Genomic DNA, 19,108 nt, shown 5'->3' on the forward strand with positions numbered 1-19,108 from the left:
CTATTTTTAATTATGTACGGTGTGTCTTCAACATTTTTAGCTACTAACTCTCAAGAACACTTCATAGCAAATCGTCTTCAGCCGCCTGTGTCAAAGTCATGGCATCAGGATAGCACATAAACATTCCTCTCTTTTTTTATTTTTTATAAAGACAGTGTGTGAATACAAAAATATGGCTGGCTTTGCATGCTGTCATGCTAATTTTGGTGTTCTACCAGTCTGGGAAGGCACAAATATCCAGCTACAAAGTCAGGGCCTGAGTGAATATCTCAGATAGGCAAAATGTGCAGTCATATGTCCCCACTCCTATAAAGCAGAAATGCTATATTTGCACAGTTGAGATTGTGCAAGTGTAGATAGCTGCCAGTACACTGCGCAATAAACAACCAGTAGGAAAGTTTTAGGAAGTATTGAGTAAAAATAATATCCCTCTCATGGACAAAACCCATGACCTCTCCTCCTTTGAGTGTCCTGCTGATGTTATCCACTGGATCATCGCCTCCGTAAAGCTGCCATCCAGTTGGAAAATTGCTTCTGCCATTCAATCACTGCACTGCATTTTTACTCTCTGTCAGCTCAGCTAATCCTATTCCATTAATGGGTCTAAGAGACCAGTTTTGCTGAAAGGAAGATTGGAGAGGGATTTGATTTCTTCTGATAGTAACTGAACCTGAATTTGCAGCCTATTGGATAGCCATAATTGACTATCCAAGAGGACAAATTGACAAAGCAGAGTGCAACAAGGAAATGTTTCTACTCTCACATACATCAAAACAAGCATGAGTGATCCCAAAAATTCTTTATTCCTCATTTCACAGCTGTTTATTAAAGAATATGTTAAAATAAGTTGCATTATGAATTTCTCAAATTAATTTCAAAATGGGTATTCTTGAAATAGAAATATCTGTGTCATCCCACATCACTTTCATAGAACATAATCTGTACTTGACATTGCTCTCTGCCAACCAGAAAAGTTAATTCTGTGTGAAAGGTTTTGATAGGAATAGCCTGAAAATATATTTTCATGCCATGTAGCCAGCTGGGCAAAACTGAGGAAAATTCAAAGGAATGAAAATAATCCCAGCAAGAAAAGAGAAGTTGTAAAGTGAACAATATACAGTCAGTTTGTAGTTCTAGTGAGTCTCTCCATTCTCTGTGGTAGGAAATAAGACCTATAGTGATTACAGGGAAGAGATCCTAATGCACAAAACAAGGTAAAGTGTGTAAATCCCAGAGATTTTCAGTGGAAATTGAATTTTTCAAATCCAGAGAAATAGTTCCAGAGGATAAACAGGAAAAGAGCAGCAGTTCTTAAAGAATATCTGATTATTAAGTAAAATACATGGATTTACATTGTGTTTCATTTCCTACTTATGCAAGGAAATTAAAATACTGAGGAGGGAATGTGGTTATTTGATTCACCCTCACTTATGCAAATGATTTATTTCTCTTTTCACTACCTCTATTAATATTACTAAATTCAGTTATTAAAAAAAAAAAATGCTTCCTGGTTGTAGTGACTACAGCCATAACAGAGATTCAGGAATGCTTGTCCCAGTGGCTGATTAAAATTTCTTTGTAGTATTGATGCATTGTAGACAGGTTATAAGTATAGTAAATATGAGAGTAGCAAGACCCATTTTGGAGAAAAAAAATTAATGAGGTGGGAAAATATGGCCAAAGTAAAATTTCTGGGGATTTTAATGCAATTAAAAAGCAGTAATTTTTATATATACATGATCTCTCCACTGAGACTGTAGAAGTCTGTATGGTCAAAACTACTAACAGGAGAGAACAAGCAACTTTCCAAAATTGTCGTTTTCAGGAAGCAGTTGAGAAAAAAGGAGATGAGAGTATCAAAGATGTACTTATCTGTCAACTCCTGTGGCTCCAGGCACACAAAAACCCAATCAGATGTGCAGCATCTAAAAATATGTAACAATAAAATCATCATGAATTAATAGTATAAAAATAAAGCAATGTTGAATGTCTTTATGTTTCATACACTTGTGATAATAAGCACTAGAAAAGTGATAAATCTGCACAGGAATGAAATAGTACAAACAAGGTGTTGCCTCAGAAAAAATAGTGATTTAATAATGTCTTGATTTTGATTCTGTTTCTCATCTGTTTCTCAAATACCTAGAGAAGTTATGTATAAAAAATATAACAGGTGGTAGAAGTAAATTGTGGCTGGAGATATTGTCCTGTGGTGAACCATAGGGAAAATAGATTTTTGTCTGAATAGTTTTGGTTTTTTCACCCATTATATTTGAATTCTTCATGGAAAATATTTCTCAGTGAAATATTTTTATAAATGATGCAGAGATTGGTTCTGAGAAAACAATTTATTTGAAAACTTTTCTGTTTAACAGAATGTCGAAGTATTTGCTGTTGTTTATGCTTGGTTTCTGTTCTCATTTAACTAGAGAAAATTCATAGATTCATAGGAGTTCTGTCCAGAATGTACCACTGTGAGAATATTAACCTGACCTCCTAAATGGCAAAAGGTAGAATCTCTTCCTGTGATTGCTACAAGGCAGCCCAAAAACAATGATTGATATACAGTCTCTGTTAGAGAAAAGCTCTGTCTTAAGATTTCAGGGAAGAATTTCCTAGAATTGCCAATTCTTATTTTATCTTTATTGAATAATTTTGTTTTCTTTTCAGTTTGAACTTTTCTGACTCTTGATGACAGTCTTTGGTTGAAAGGACTTCTATCCTAAGCTATCAGGAACTTTTGATAGTTATAGACTGGGTTCAGACATGTCTTTATCTTATCTTGGATTTATTCAACAGATGGAGTATCTTAGGGCTTTCTTTGTAAGACATGGTTGCTGAGTTTTCTTTTTTAATGACATGAATGACTGTGGGGAAAGTTTTTTTTTCTGAAACATCTCTCATTTTTTACTTAATTTTAAATATACGAACACTGTAATTAACATGGTAATGGTTTTAATTATGCCACAAAAATAATGCCATTTTCTATTTCGGGTCATTATTTCTCTGCTTGTGCACTCAAAACTTGCACTGACCCCCTTACTTGCTGCTTCACACTTGGAGCTCATCTACAGGGGCTTAACTTAAATGATCTTGTCATTATTTCATTTTCAAAGCACTTGGGATACTGTCGAGAAAAGATGGCCTCACTTGGAACAAATTCATGGATGTTACTAGGATTTACAGAAGCATACTGAATTTGTGCTGATGGATTTGTCTTGTAAAAAGCTGGTAAAAAAAATCTAATTGTGCCCTAATGATCCTCATTTGGCAGAAAGCCTTGTCCTTATTTTCATCAAGGCAGTCCTTTAGTGCTCCTGATGGGATCTCTCCTTTGTCCCAAGTCCTGAACAGGGCAATCCAGAAAAGAAGGGATCCTCAAAGAGATGTAGGTCGAGAATGAAGCTAAAATGGGCCCTAACTCCTGTTATTCTGAAATTTCTCCTTTCCAGCCAAAAAATATCAATAAAGTCCCTGTCATATTTCTACCGATGGCACTGGAAAGCCCTCTAAAGGAGTCTATCCAAAGCTGTGTGGAGACTAAGAGGGGCTGTACATTGATTTCAGATCTAATGTGGAAATGTAGGAACTCCTAAGCCCTCCTGCCTAGATTCTGGTAGATTTCTAGATTTTGTTTAAGAATCCCAACAGGATTGGGAAATGCTGTTACCCTGTTTACCCAATACTAAAGCAGGCTGCAACAAAATCAGAGTACCAGGTATCTTTATAATCCATTTCTGATTATTCATAATTGCAGTCAATAATGGCAATCAATATGTGAAGTGCATTTTTCAAAAGTAATTTCTAAAAAATGCAAATAATCCTAATGGAATTTGTCAGATACACAGCACTTGAGAGGATCAATGCTCATGACCATGGATATTCAATATATTGCTTTAATTCATCATTATTGACTATAGGACTGTTCATGCTTTCTAACATACTTCATAACATACTTCATATTTTCATATCCTTTCCAAATATTTTGTTTTGAACCCCATGTCAATAAAATCAATTTCTCTACTAATTTGAGAAATGGATGTGACAGGCTAAATTACACCACCCAAGAAATGCTGGGAGCAGTTCCACAGATAAAGCTGCCCCCTGAAATGATATTTCTGAGTACAGGTTTTTTTTGGTAGATAATTTAGAGAGTTGTATAATTATGCATTATTCTTTGAGAAAAACAAAATATTATGTCTTAAGCTTCTAGCCATCAATCTTGTTGCAAGACATCTTGATAATATAGGTTTATTTCATGCTATTTCATCACTTGCCATGCTTCTGAATCCCTTTTGAAATTTCATAAATATGTCTATAGTATGTTATATTCTTCCTTGCTGGAATGTGATTGTGAACTAAATTGACATGAGCAAAAGCACTATAAATATCCCTCTGCTAATACGCTATTTCTTATGGTGTTGTTTCTGGTTTTGTAATTTCAAAATACTAATTACTGTTTCTCCTGTTTGTCATGAAAATACAGTTCTTACATAATTGTGTGGCTAAGGTGTAAATTCTCTAGCAGATGAAAAAAATGTAATAGCAGAAATAATCACTAAACATAGAAAGAGTCAGGTGTTTTTTGTTTTTTTGTTTTTTTTTAATTGAGGTTTCCTTGAAGAATCACTGGTCATTAAAACAATTCTTTAATTAGTAAAAATATACTGTAAAAATATGATTCCCATTTTCATATCACTAAATCACAGTCATATGCTAAAATAATTAGAATTGGTTGTGCTTTTGCTGCAAAAAAAAAAAAAAGGAGCAGAATCTGCTCTCAGTTCAGTAGGGACAGCCTGAGACAATTCATCTGGAGATAATAAGCCAGATTCACAGCCTGTGTAAGTTGTGCGGTTCCTCTGATTTCAGCTGTGTCACACCAGATTTAAATCAACTCAGTATTTGGCTCGATATGCACAGTCAACAGATTACACTCATAGCACCAAGAGCAGACTTTGGCTGAAGGAATTAGGTTGCAAACACAGAAAATAGCAGGGCAATTAATTTTTTTGGTGGTGGTCATGGGGGAAGGTCTTGGAAATAAGCATTTGCAGTGGATAAGAACTCTCTAGTTCTTCAAGTGAGGAGCTTGGTGCAATGTGAAAAATAGAAAAATTTCCACATCTTTTTGAAGTCAGAATGCTGAAGAGAAATTCACCTGTTTTCAGGGTGAAAAGTCCTTGGTATGATCAGCTGGTGCAGAAAAGGAAAGAGCAGCTCTGTGCCACTGCCTGCAGCATTTGGGGTTGGCATTTTGGGTCCTAAACACCTTGAGTTCCACTGCTGCCAGCAGAGCTATTCAGTAGGCAATAAGGTCCCTCTGAGTGGATGGATAGAAATGTTGGTAAATTCTGTGCATGGCTGAACCATCAAAATCAGCAGCTCTAGAAATGTGTAGTATAGCTCTACTCTCCTCCAGGTACAGAAATTTTTCACCAATGCAAATCTAATGACATAAATGCAGTTACTCCTGATTTAAATGAGGAAATTATTGTTCCCTCTGAGCTGTGATTTGATATTATAAATGGCTTTTAATGATCTTTCTTTTTTCCTTTTTTTTAATGGTTTTGTTTTATTTTGTTTTTTAAGAGTGGCTGAAGTCAGCCAAATGAATAAAAAGCAAGGCTATAATTTGGGCCTTCTGGCTTCTTAGATTCTGCTTAGAAGAATAAGCCATGCCTAGAAAATGGGAATCGGGAAAGCCAAGTGGAGTGTTAGTGATATGGAAATATATCAGCCATCACAAACAACCTACCTTAATTAAAGTGCTCAATGCTAATCTAATGTAAAAGCCTCATAAAGTACCATAAAGAAGCTGAACTAATTTTTTTCTTAGATTGCAAAACTGTTTAAGATGGTTTAACTTACCATGACAAAAACCTGTGGAGGAATGAATTTTCATTGCTGTTTACTAGTGCATAGGGGTTTGGCTATATACACTGTTTAATTCAGAGTGGGAATTTGACTTTTTTCCATTTTATTTAATTCAAAATGTTTTGACAGCTTGACTTGCTATCACTAAAAGTTTAATCAGTCAGACATTTAGGGGAAGCTGCTCAGCCAGTATAAATCTTTCTGGTGAAAGTCACAAAAAAGGCATACCAATTATTGCTAAGAGGAGGACTCATGATATAAAACCAAATGTGCTAAACCCTGTAACCAGATGGGTTTAACCATCTGATCCTGCCTCAGATGTCATTTTCAGAGCCCTTTTCTTTGAGTCTGACATCATGAGGAACTGAACTCAGCTGTCAGCAAGTTCATATGCTGGTTTTAAAACATCTTGTTAAGCTAAACATGGCCACCAAAAAGAATGCCATGGCAATGTTGGTATTGCAATATACAAACACTGTGATAACCAGAATTAGATGAAAGAGCCTGAAGTTAAACAACAATTGAAATAACTAATTTATTTTTTCATTGAGTTTGGATGGGTTTTTTTTTACTTAGAGAAAGGAAATTACTGTATGCAGTTAAAGGTAAAAGGCTCTTCTAGAAAAGTTTTGCTAAAAGCCACTCCAAATATCACATTTTTAGCACAAATATAATATCCAAATATCACTATTTACATTGTATATAGAATATAATATCTTTGTCTTGTGAAACTGGGTGTTCTTCATCATCTCAGTGAATTTTATTCTATTTCTTTTTTAGAGTGTGTGAATGGAAAAGATGGATTATAATATCCAACTGTATAATTAAACCCTTAAACCCTTATTATTCATCATTTATAGCAGTTATTATTTTTAAAGTGGTAAATTTTTCAAATTATTTGTTGGAATACTGTTGAGTTTTGGTGACCTTTTTCATTGCTTTCTTCATTAACTTATAAAGGCTTTTCGCTATGATAAGTGACACATTCTGGGAGGATGTCACTGTGCCTAAAATATATCATTAAGCCCAGTTCTGTGTAACTTGTTTTGTTATTTGTTTTTTGGTTACAACATAACAAAATTAGTTTAAGGCATTATTCCTATGGGATGAGTCCATGAGAAATGACCAATAATGGCAGAACTGGCCTTCAATTTTCACTGGGTTCTGCATGCTCCCTCCCCAGGAAGAGCTGGTGGAGATGGCATAAACTGCAGCAGGAGATCTCCCAGGCAGTCAGCTGGCAGCCAGCTGTGCTGCCACTCTTCCCCATCTCTTTGTTGGCTCCACAGCATCCATCTACTTGACTTCTGTGATGGTTTTCCTTTGTTATTTTACCTTTCCCATTTTCTCTCTCCTATTCCCTCCTCAGTCATGATCAGAGAAGTACTCCCTCAAAATCACCTTCCCATTGGAGTAGCTGAGGACTATAGGCACCAAAATGAGTTTTAGGACACTGAGCCTGTTCCTCAGCTTTCAATTCTGTCCACTTTATTAACGGAGACTCATTTCTTAGTCCCCTTTTGCTTCGTAAGCTTTGGGAAAACCTTCTTTCCTGTGCTCCATATTGATGTTGGGTTGGGTATAAACAATGGCAAATGTTGTTGCTTGTTGATAGCAGCCTTTCCTTTGGCAAAATGCCCTTTGATTTAATGGGGGGGCAGAGCCCATTCTTGGCACTGCTGTGGCCTTTGCTGACTGTACCAGGCAGAGAATGGATTGATTTTTTACAATGTGCAAGTTTCTGATGCTTACCAATTCTGTAGGACATGATCCAACAGTTCTGACTCATTCCACCCAGTTTAAGTTCCACTTTTTCCCTGCTGGATTTGGAGATTTGACCCAATGTCCAGGGTGCCTCTCTAATGACTGCAGGATCAGCCATGCTGCCTGTGGTAACATCTTCACAACATATTCAAGAATTTAACTTATCTGAAGTTTAAAATCATCTATTTCATCATCCAGGAAAATTCAGAATGGGAAAGTAGTACCAAATGAATTTAGAATCCCTATGACAAATGACTGGTGGTTTTAAAATATACAGTTACAAAAATCTTACAAGAAGACCCTCTGATTAATAACCAACTATAATAATAGTTGCATGTACCAAGAGCTGCACTAAATCCTGTACAATATTTGCACTTTGGCAAAGAGTATTTTGTTTCATATCACATACATTTTGTTAAGTAGAGGAAACACTGCTTCCCTGGTGCTTTTGTTTTTCCCTCTGGATTGTAGCAATGGAGCACTTGCATGTTGTGTTTGATGCCTTGCATGAGTAAGACATGCAATGGCAAGTTCCAGTCTGCATGCTGCTTAATGAATGTTTTCCTTTTCTCTCCTTCCCTGTTATGTGCTTACAGAAGACAACTATGTGGAAGGTGGGTGCTTTCTACCTTATTTTCCTAAGCTCTTGTTTTTCCCCTCTGTTCAGTGGGGTTTTTTTTCCTTCTGCTTAATGTTATAAAAGTACACATATCATTCAGTACGGTAAGTTGTATTTTCCCCTGCATAAAGGCATACAAGTTTATCAAATAGATGTGATTTATTTTTTCATACAGAACACAAGCAAAGCTCCTTGGCCTTATTGCTGTAATTCCAGAATATCTCCACTGAAACAACAGGATTTGTACTCGTGTGACTGATACCGTATCCAAAACCTCTCTGGAGATTTGCAGGACTGATTTCTTCTCATGTTCTGTATGAAAAACACTTCAAGAAACTATTTGTCCCATTGATGTGGAGCCTAAATCCTCCCAATGAAATAGTAATGCATGGTAAATTCCTGTCTCTTAATTGCTTAGGAAAATGGAAAGCGCTTTTCTCTTTAATACCACAAACCTTGCTTACTCTAATATCCTTTACAGCACAAAGCTTTAGGAAAAGAGGTTTTCTGTCTAACTTTTCAGCATAATGCACTTGCCTTTGAGACACTGTGAAAGAAGCAGCATGTGATTTTAATAATTGAGTTGGTATGTAATTAAGTGCCTTTAATGAAAGTATGGCATAGGGCAGTGGAAACTAAGGCACAATGCCATCTATCCTGAACATTGGTAAGTAAGTCCATTAGCTGGCAAAACATGCAAATATATGATAGTTTTAAAGTCTTTTTGCTTATAAGCTAAAAAGTACAGGTGCTTTTTTATGTACAAATGTCTTTAAAGTCTTTCTGGGGTGAATCTTTGCATACTGGATAAATGATTATCTATTTGAAAAAATTAGTTTACCTATCCAAACTGAAAAAGTTGCCTCCATTTTATTTCATTGTTGCCTCCATTTTATTTCATTCCAATATTTTAAAAGCAAGGACTTTGTAAACTAACTCATATGCAAAGTGACTGTCCTGGCATGACTCTGACCTGGGGTGCTCATGTGAGCCATTCTGGGGCCTGAGTTCATTCAGGTTTCAACTCACCATGGGCCAGTGCCTGCCTCTTTAGGGGTGATTTTCTCAAGCCTTGAAGCGCTGATGCTTCATTTCTCTGTGCTGCTGTATTCAAGTGTGAAGGCAGGTGCTCAGATTCAGCACATAGATGATGCTCTGCAATTTTATTAATATATATGTTTTCCCAAGGAGAAGGAAAATTCAAATAATTCTGGTGCTTTACTTGTGGGCACGTCATGCTTGTACATGTCAATAAAATTTCATTTTCAATGTGAGATAAAAATGTATTCAGCAACACTGGAATAGAAATTCTAGCTGAAAAACATAAAAGCCTAGAAATAACTACCTAATCTTGTATTTGATCTGTGCATAAAACTCTTACTAGTGTCAACATGAGTCTCAACATTTGAATTAAGTTCAGTATAACTAGATAAGGAGGTTCAATTGCATTTCACATATTCATTTGTGCACAGCAGTAGAAGATAAAACCTGGATAACTGTTAATCCAGACTTTACCTGAACCTAATTCTTAAAACTGCAACCTTAAATTTATTCCAACACGGGTCTGGATACTTATGCATACATTAAAGTTACAGAGCATGAATATGTAAAAATGGAAGCATAGAATTGTGTATCCAAAGCACAACTTGAAATCTGAGCTAAAATTTTTCATCTTTGATCTCTGTGATATCTGAGCATCGCTGTAAATTAGGCAACATAAGCAAACAGAAATATGTAATATACAATTTTGTATATACTTCTGGTAAAAAAGGCTACTGTTTTTTCATTTTACTGAATTTGTACTACATTTAATACCTTCACTGCAGGTTTATCACATTTAAATTTTGTTTTGGCCTGTGCTCTGCATGGAACTCACACACCAAACTATGGTATCCTACCTTCATATCCTCTTCCACTATCCCACCCTGTTCTCCTTAACTCTCTCCTCTGAGAGCCAAGTTCAGGAGAGAGTTGCAGTGGATCACACATGAGGGATTCCTTCTAAATCTTGAATTCCTAATTCACAAAGAAATTGAAGTAATGGTGCACAAATGAGCATTTTCAATGTGTGGAAGGCCTATACATGGCTACTTAAGGATAAAACTTCCCAGGTCTATTAAAAGCTAACTTTTATTTTTCAAATCTAGCAGTGATTCCTCTCATGGCAGATTTAGCTGTATCATTTTAAACCCCTCTGTGGAATGAACAGGTACAGTTCTAGTAGTGCTTCACTCTTCAATAGCCTTCACCCATAGATTGCAAAAATATGAAATAAGGTAAGTATCATCATGTGCCTTTAGCAAGGGAGTAAAGGTGACCTTACTGCTTGCAAAGAAAGTAACACAAAGAGTGAAACAAAATAAAGTGTCTTGAGGATGAGTACTGAATTTGTTAATTGGTAGATGTTTGGTTTGAGCAGTGTATGTCCTTTACATTCACTTGGCTGCATTTTTTCATTGAACAGCACTGTAAGTGGCTCCTAAAATTCAAGCAGTTTTTATGATGTCTTCAAGAGGTATTTCTGCTATTTACATTTTTTCTTCAAATTGTGTAAGAGTCATCTCTTTGCAACTGACCAATTTCACTTATCATTTTTACAAAAATAGTGATCACTATCAAGCAGTGATAATCTGAAGCTAGAATTTTGTTTAGGTTCATATAGCTATAAAGTTCATATGTAAATGTGAGATTGTAAGAGATGACCTTTTTTGCATTCCCCTGGGAGACAGGACAGTGATTTGTTTGAAAGATCTCACATAAAGTGGTGACTGAAAAGTCACTGTTTCATTAAAGGAAAAGATGTTGCAATGTTCAACTGGTTTCAATTTTTCTTTATCAAATACAATTAGGGTCAAGTCAAAAGTCTGAGATTTCTTGCTATAGCTGCCAACACGAAAAGCTAAAACCCAAAGACAAATTAATCAATCACAAGAGGAGACTAAAACTTCCAAAGGCCACGTGTCAGGAGATCCAAGGAAGGACACCCAGCACTAAAAGAATGAATTAAATAATATCACCTGGTCTTTATGCTCTGTGTATTCAGCAAGCCTCTCTTGCAGCAACACTTACAGAGAAGGAGCACCCATGAAAATATTTCTGTTCTCTTTCACAAGCTGCAAACTGCCTGTTCAGCTGTGTGATGCTTCCCAAGCAATGCTGATGCAGGCATCCCTTCAGGATCACAGTCAGCTTTCATTTACATTGCTGTGAGCCCCAGGTAATCCCACCAGCTGCAGAGCTCTGTATTTGGAAACAGAATTTATTGCACAAGAGATCAGGCACATCAGGCCCTTCAGTTTAACTACACATCTAAAAGGAGTGACATTAAAAAGCAATAATTCAACAAAACCATTGTTAGACTACTTGGAACATCACTTGAGATTTGGAACTGATAAGAGAAGAATCATTTAGACTGATTGCAGTCGGGAGTATCTTCTTTGAACTACCCCCAAGTAGTGTGAGTCATTTGTGCACCTAATTTTCTTTGTGAATTAGAAATCACAGAAACTCTCTCTCTAGGAAGTCTGCTCTCCAATAAAGAGAAGGATATTTTATTGCTCACCTTCTTTGTGTGAATTAATTTCAATTAATTGCAATTAAGAAAATAATGTATGGATTTTTTGAGAAGAGGAGCACATTTTACACATGAACAACCAATAACTCTTGAAGTGGATCCTAAGACAGCTAAATTCAACAAGGATAAGTCTGTTTTAAAATCAGACATAAAAATTGAAAAACCTTCATATATCTAAGAAAAATATTCTCCCAACATCACATTATACTCAGTGAGATTTAAGTATCATTTTATTATCATGATTAAAGAAGATTAATATTTTTCCTTGAAGAGTAACAAAATTTGGCTCTGGATGAGTGATTATCATAATGGACATCTGCTTTGAAATGTCACTAGACCTATTCTGGTGTGATGGGATTTTATCTCACAAGTATAAAGCAAAATCTATTTCTCACAGATTGAAGAAGTAGTTGCAGAAGCTGTCAGTTAAATTTTCTTTATTACTATGTATTTTATATTGCATATGTAATAATTTGCCTTCTCTGGAACAAATTCATTCTACTGTCACATTTCACACAAATAAGGAGACATTCTTTGCATTATCATTTCAATGTGATGAATAAATTTTATTTAATTACCTGAAATGCTCATTTTTATGAGGGGAAAAAGATCAGACCCAGCCCATTTTTCAGGTTTAAACTTCTCCAGGGTTTAAACATCATTTCACATGCAGAGGACAGGAAGTCCTCTCAGCAAAGTGTTCAAAGCAATATAATCAAAATATGATAAAGACAGATGGATTATTAAAGGAATTGGTTGGATTTGAAAGCATTTTATTATTTTCTGTCAATGCAAATACTGCACAGAAAAAAAAAATACACAATAAAACAGCACCCAGTGTTTGAATTGCAGTTCTGTTACTTGTAGCCCAAAGCATTCCAACCAGTGGTTGAAAAATGCTCTTTGATTTCCCTCTGTGATACAGACATCTTATAGGAAACAGATGCCTGTCACAAAACATTTTTGTCAGTGTGACAACACCACCTTCCCGTGCTCCCTTGTTCATTGCTGACTGTGCTCTTGTTTCCCTTCAAGGTCTGGCGCACCTGATGATGGGCGACCAAGGTATGGGCTCTGTTCCTTTTCCACTCTGCTTTCATTGTTTCTTCTTGTTCTGTAGCTGCTTTGAATCCATCACTGCAACCGATGGTCAAATGCTTGAAAGCTGTCTTTGGCTGCAAAGAAACACATGGTTTTAGTCACATCTTTTTCTTGTTTCGTTTTTGATTTTGGTTGGTTTTGGGTTTTTTGGTTTTTTTTTGTTTGCTCCGTAAGCTTTTGTCCTTCCTGCCTCCTCAACTCCCCCTCTTGCAAAACAATAACTAAAAAGAGGTGAGAGAAATAAGAAAGTGATTACGAAAATTCTGTGTACTTATCAGAAAATACAATTATGGGTGATCCTATAAAAGATAAACAAAGTGCCAGACCACTCTTCAGATAGCCCCTGAAAGAAGATGCTCCTCTTGTAACATTGTACACATTGAAGAGTCCATTTGCATTAATGCATGGCTGATTGGAAATGTGCAGAAAGCACCTGCTCCTGGCTTCTGGAATGCTGAGAGTACAATTTTGCTACCTAACAAAAGCAATGATTTTTTTCCTCCTAACCATTGTCCATGTTACCTTTGTGACAGTCTTTATTATCTAAGCATGGGTTATTTCTGTGTTTCTCTGCATGTACATGATTGGGAAGAAATAAACTAAATCCCTAATATGACACTGATTGCATCTCCATTTGTCTTCAGACACTTACCTTATACTTTGTCTCTTCATGTTCAGATACTATTGCATTTACATGTACTCATGACTCTTACTGTTGTTTCTCTCCTCTTCTTTATTCTCTTTTTGTCTGGAAATGCTTTCTTCATGGAACCATTTCACCAAATCCATAGGTAAAAGTAAAGGTATTACATGATTTTCTTTATTTTTAATGCCATCAGTATACTTTAATGTATGTATAAATAATGCAAGTGAATGTAAAATTTTTGCACTGATAACATGAGGTAGGTATATTCTTACAGTAAATATTACATGGATATCAAGGTAAGGATAATTATCCTAAAGTAGAGGCTGACCATTTTCTAAGTTTGTTTCCTGGTTTTGTGAGGGATGTGAAGCTTTGGCAGTGATAAAAGAGGAAGTGTTCATGATGAAGTAACAGCCACATTTTGAGGTATGCCTTTTTCTGTTCTCAAAGAGCTGCAGTCTAAACCATCAGACACAGAAAAAAAAAAAGTGTGATGTTGTTCAGTAGAGACTCTCTGGAGATAAACTGTGCAGGGTCAGTCCACAGCTTGATGTACGTTTTACATGGGAACAGCACTAACTTTAGCAAGTCTTTGCCCTGAGAGTTTCCTTTCATATTAATCACTTGGAGCGTATCTGAGATAAGAATTGGACAAAGGAATGAGGAAGAAAAAAAGCCAAAGAGATGTGTGGGGTTTCTTTCAGATTTTTTTTTTTTTAATTCTTTTTGTTTCTTTATGTAAAGAATGCCAGCTGTGTTTACTTCCCTTCTCCCAGAGGAAACAGTGCAGTAGGGGCAAGAATTTTTTTCCTGTATAAATAAACATCAGGTTTTGCTACAAGGACACTTGTTCACAGGCACTGTGTAAATATATTTTTATGATAAGAAGGTGGTGATTAAAAGCCATTTAATCTCTGTTACATATGATGAATAACACAGTTCTATTCATCTTAACCTTTTGTCGGGGGTGCCTATTCTTTGTATAAATCAGCAATCCAGTCTGCATGTTCATACTTTCCTGACTAGTTAAATTAGAAACAAACTTCCAGTTTGTTGGTGTCTTGGCTGATTTAGTGTTTTCATACGTAGGACGTTCATGTAATGCAAAGACTGTAAATACAAATCTGTAGTGTCCCTTTCCTCTTCATATCAGACCCCCTGGAAAGACTCTGTACCTGTGTAGGTGGGATATAATTTCTGTGTGCTCTGGAGCTCTAAGTCTTCTTACTTAGGAAAAGTTTTGAGCAAGTATGGAAAACAATCTATTCATTTCTTTGTTTTATCAGATCATTTTGGTTTATTTGCTATATGACTGATTCTTTTGTTTCTTAACAGTACATAGTATGTGTGATTTCCTCATTACTTATTATTACTATCTTATTCCTAATCAGTAGATATCCTAGCTGCAATTACCTTAAAATTACATTTTTTTATTAACTGAACACTGACACTATAGATAATTTTTATTAATAATGCACAATTACTTTTCTAGATTGTTCTGTACACAGAATAAATTATGTGGTATGTATGGCACCAAAGGGTTTTTTTGAATGAAAGGAGTAAAATATAAATATTATGAATATTTATTATTAATAGTAGGTGATATGAAGAGCAGATTTTTAGCAAAACATTTTTTTCTAGTATTTTTAAACATGTAGACTTTTATATTTTTATTTTTAAAGGTTTAACAACTATATTTTAAAAAATTACCTGTATATATTAGCTACATTTAATGTTCAGTAATGTGCCATGTGACATAATTTAAACACCAGTCACCAATCATCTAATCATTTAACTACATTTTACCTTTCATATTTTGATTTTTATTAGATTTATCCAGTTAATATAGAAATAATCATTGCTGTGTTTTGAGAATCACAACACTTCTGCACATATAATGGTGTATATTTGTTCAATTTGATGGAGTGGGTTTATATGTGTACCAATTCCAGTTGCTTTTGTAACAGAAAACATCCCTCAATGTTGAGCCATATCCTGAACCAGGAAAAAACAGACTCATTTTGTTGACTGTCCTGAAACTTTACTAATATCAGCTGTTGAAACGTGGTCTTGAACAGTTGTGATAACACAGATGTGTAACATGTGACAATATAAAAAATCAGAAGGCAATGGAGAGGAGCAGAGGAAAAACAGAGGAAACTCTATTATAAGTTTCATTCCTTAAGAGGTATGCAAGGGCAGTAATTGTAAAATTCTGGGTGATTATATAATGAATTAATCATATTTTGGAAATATAAGCAATAAAACACTTTTAAGAAGCTTTACAATGTCATTTGTCCTGAGGAGTATAAATGGCTGAAGTATCACCTTCTCCTTTAATTGTGTAGATATTCTTTGGGATACTGGAAAAGGAGAAAAAAAAGTCAAATCAGTGTATCTTCATAATTTGGACAGGGTGTTAACAAGGTAAAAACCTGGGGTTGACAGAGGAAGGAGAAATGAGGCAGCCTCTCCAACTGGGCAATACTAAGTTCAGTACTATCTCACAATGCCCCTGATGTTTAACATTTAGTTGTAAATCTAAATTGGGATATCCTGGGTAATCTCCCCACAAATTACTCCTTGTAGATGCTATGCCTAATTCTAGAAAATCTGGAGTCTTTTATTTATATTGGCATTTGTTTATTTTCTGACAAGCACCATATATTCAGAAATATTTAGGAATTCCTTTTTCATCCCCTGGAAATAACTGACCTGTATAGAACTTTAACAGCAGGGTTGTCACAGTTCTGATGGTGAAAAGTCATAGGCAAGGTAAGGTTTGTAAATGGTGCTGATGTTTTTACTTGACCACTTGAAAATGCTACTCAGAGCAATTGCTTGAATTCGAAGCAATCCTTAAATCTGCTGTTCATAACAGTCAGATTTGTTTGCCCCCAAAAAATTTGTGCCCAAACAAATTTTCTCTGCTCTCTCCAACTATTGGAGGTGGTCTAATAAAACCATTTCCACCTATAGGCCTTACCTCTTCAAAGTCATGCAGGATTATTTTGTGTTGAATAGTAATATGACTAAATTTATATGGCAACTAATGCAAAACACTCCATTTCTCTACTTAAAAAAAATCTCACCCTCTCCTTTTCATATTCTCCTTTTCATATTCTTTTGGAGAGCAATGAAAGGATTTTATAATTCACAAACTGTAAGAGTGACATGTAATACTTTGTTTTTATACTGCAGTTCTCTTAAGCCTATTCATATTTTTACCTATAGTTTATTTTTATGTAATTATCATACTTTTGACCATATATATTACTCATTCTGTACCTAAATACTATGTTCTTACTCCTGTTCTATTATTTTAGAGATTATGTGCAGCTTTAAATTATACATGAGTCACTCAGGCTCGTAAAAAACTATTAAATGTTAGCTAGCTGAGCAATAAGTGTTTCTACCAAAAAAATGATAGTACAGCTGCAATTTATTGTCTTAGATTGCAGGCTTTTGATGTGCTGGTATTTGCTTTATTGTGTATAAATGCTGAAGAAAGACTTCAGAATGGCAATTTATGTATGTGTCAACATCCTTGACAAAGGAGGGGAACTTTTTTCTTGCACATGCTATCGTACAATACCTGTAACACCAAAGTGACACCACTAATTTTTTAATTATCAATCACACAACTAATTTGACAGCTGGAAAAATAGAACACTGAAAAATAAAAGCAATTTATAGAAATCCTTAAACAATCATGAGCATAAAAGTGGCATGTTTTAGCTAAGTAATTATGTGATGCTTGTGTCATGCAACGCAAATCTCACTTTGTGCCAGTTATCTCCCCTGATATCAAACTGTCTGGAATTTGGTCATTAACCTTCCTGCAACCACAAGTTCATCTTACTGGAATGACTTTCATTTTTGCTCTGGTTTTGAAGAACTTAGATGGTCTTGGCTTCTTGCACTCTCATTGAAACGCCTGTGCCCTCCTCATCTGCTGCTGTGTGTGCTCTTCAGGGTGGCCCTTAGAGATACCCATAGCCCAGCCTTCCCTGATCCAAGCCCCCAGCAGTCCAGAAACCCTGTAAATGCTTTGGCACAGCCCTGGACTCGAGCTCAGCTCCTTATTTTTGGCTCAGTGCCCTGTTGACATGGACTCAGTTTCATGCCTTCTCAACTGCAGCTGGCTTTTGCCTGGCAAGCACAAAACGTGGATGGAGGGCATTCCTGACTCTCTGCACTTGTTCACATAGTTATATATCCTAGGTGATAGCAGCTGGTTGAAAAGACTCCCTGCTAGAACCAAAGTGAGGTAATTTGGGGGTTTGACACACAATGGGGTTGCCAGGGTAGGGCAAATGAAATTGTTTCTAGGTGACACTACAGGAGAAGAATGGATAACTTGAGCTTCCCCACTCAATCTTCTATTGATAAAAAGGAAAAAATCAACAAGATTTAAAAATTTAACCTCCATAAGTCCCAAACATTTTGAAAGTCTTGGAAAATTTGCAAAATTATGAGCATAAGAATTTTAAAAATATTCTCTTTAAAACTACCATTATTTTTAATGAGCATTACAATTTTTTTAATAAATTAATGGACTTTAGGTATAAAGTTCCTCAAAGTACTCCAAAGAGCAGAAGCTACACATCATATCTCTTCTATAATGACTTCTTTTCTAAAGAATCTCATCAGTATAGTTCAATAGAGGCTGCTGTTCACCAAAAGTATTATAACTAAGTTTTTGTGTGTAACTCATACCCCCTTGCCTACAAATATATACAATAAATATTTGTACTATCCTTATATTTGTATGGTCAATATATTCAAATTTTGGTTGAATATCATAATGAACTATACACTAAATATTTATTTTGATGCATTGAAGCAAGTAATTTTCTTGCACTTCAGAGGGTGATACCCTGCAACCATGGAATATTGGCATTTGAAGTTGCAGATTCAAATTTATGTTGAATTATGATCAATAAAAGGTCCTCAAGGAGACAAAAAATGCAGCAGAAGATGGCTGCTGAAGAAGTTTTCTGTCTGAAGCACATGGCTCAGAAGAAACCAACCAACCTCAGGAACAGAAATGCAAATTCTTCCATGAGACCCACACACTTGAAATTCTATCTGAGATGGCTGATTCCTCATCAGCAGTATGAAAAGAAATTCTAAGGACCTGTCACAAATATAAAAAAAAAAAACTTTCTGAAGAAAGGGAAACATACTTATTTTTAAAATAAAATCACCACATGGGAATGTCCAACCCACACCAAGAGTTCTAGTGCCTTACCACCGTGAAAATAAAGAATTTATCATGTTCTGAATCATTCTGATGTCACTCAAAATGATCATCTAACATGTGTGTGTTTTTCATAGACTTCCTATGGATTCAGAGGAAAGACAATAAATGTGTAACTCTGGAGGATTTAATGTAAAAAATGTTATATTTGCAAATGTGTAGACTTCTGCTGGGTCCAGTAAACATTGTAGTAGGAGATAGTACATATGCAAGATTTTGGCTTCCTCAGCACAAGGCTCCACTTTGAGCATAGGTTTATCCAGA

The 19,108-nt window shown here is 35.6% G+C and overlaps 1 protein-coding gene across 29 annotated transcripts in view; it reads left to right on the forward strand.

The window, feature by feature from the left end:
• Window positions 1–19,108, forward strand: part of NRXN1 (neurexin 1) — a 678,846-nt gene that overhangs the window by 70,137 nt on the left and 589,601 nt on the right. For 18 of the 29 annotated variants that reach the window (XM_054514185.1, XM_054514186.1, XM_054514193.1 and 15 more), the window contains exons 3-5: window positions 8,238–8,255; window positions 12,870–12,899; window positions 13,727–13,738. The exons of 5 other annotated variants lie outside the window; for them this stretch is intronic. In XM_054514185.1, the coding sequence (XP_054370160.1) occupies window positions 8,238–8,255; window positions 12,870–12,899; window positions 13,727–13,738 (60 nt within the window). The remainder of the gene's footprint in view (window positions 1–8,237; window positions 8,256–12,869; window positions 12,900–13,726; window positions 13,739–19,108) is intronic. 6 more of the 29 variants (XM_054514187.1, XM_036379383.2, XM_036379388.2 and 3 more) reach the window with 2 other exon arrangements.

This window comes from Molothrus ater, chromosome 3 (assembly GCF_012460135.2).
Source record: "Molothrus ater isolate BHLD 08-10-18 breed brown headed cowbird chromosome 3, BPBGC_Mater_1.1, whole genome shotgun sequence".
Lineage (NCBI taxonomy): Eukaryota > Metazoa > Chordata > Aves > Passeriformes > Icteridae > Molothrus > Molothrus ater.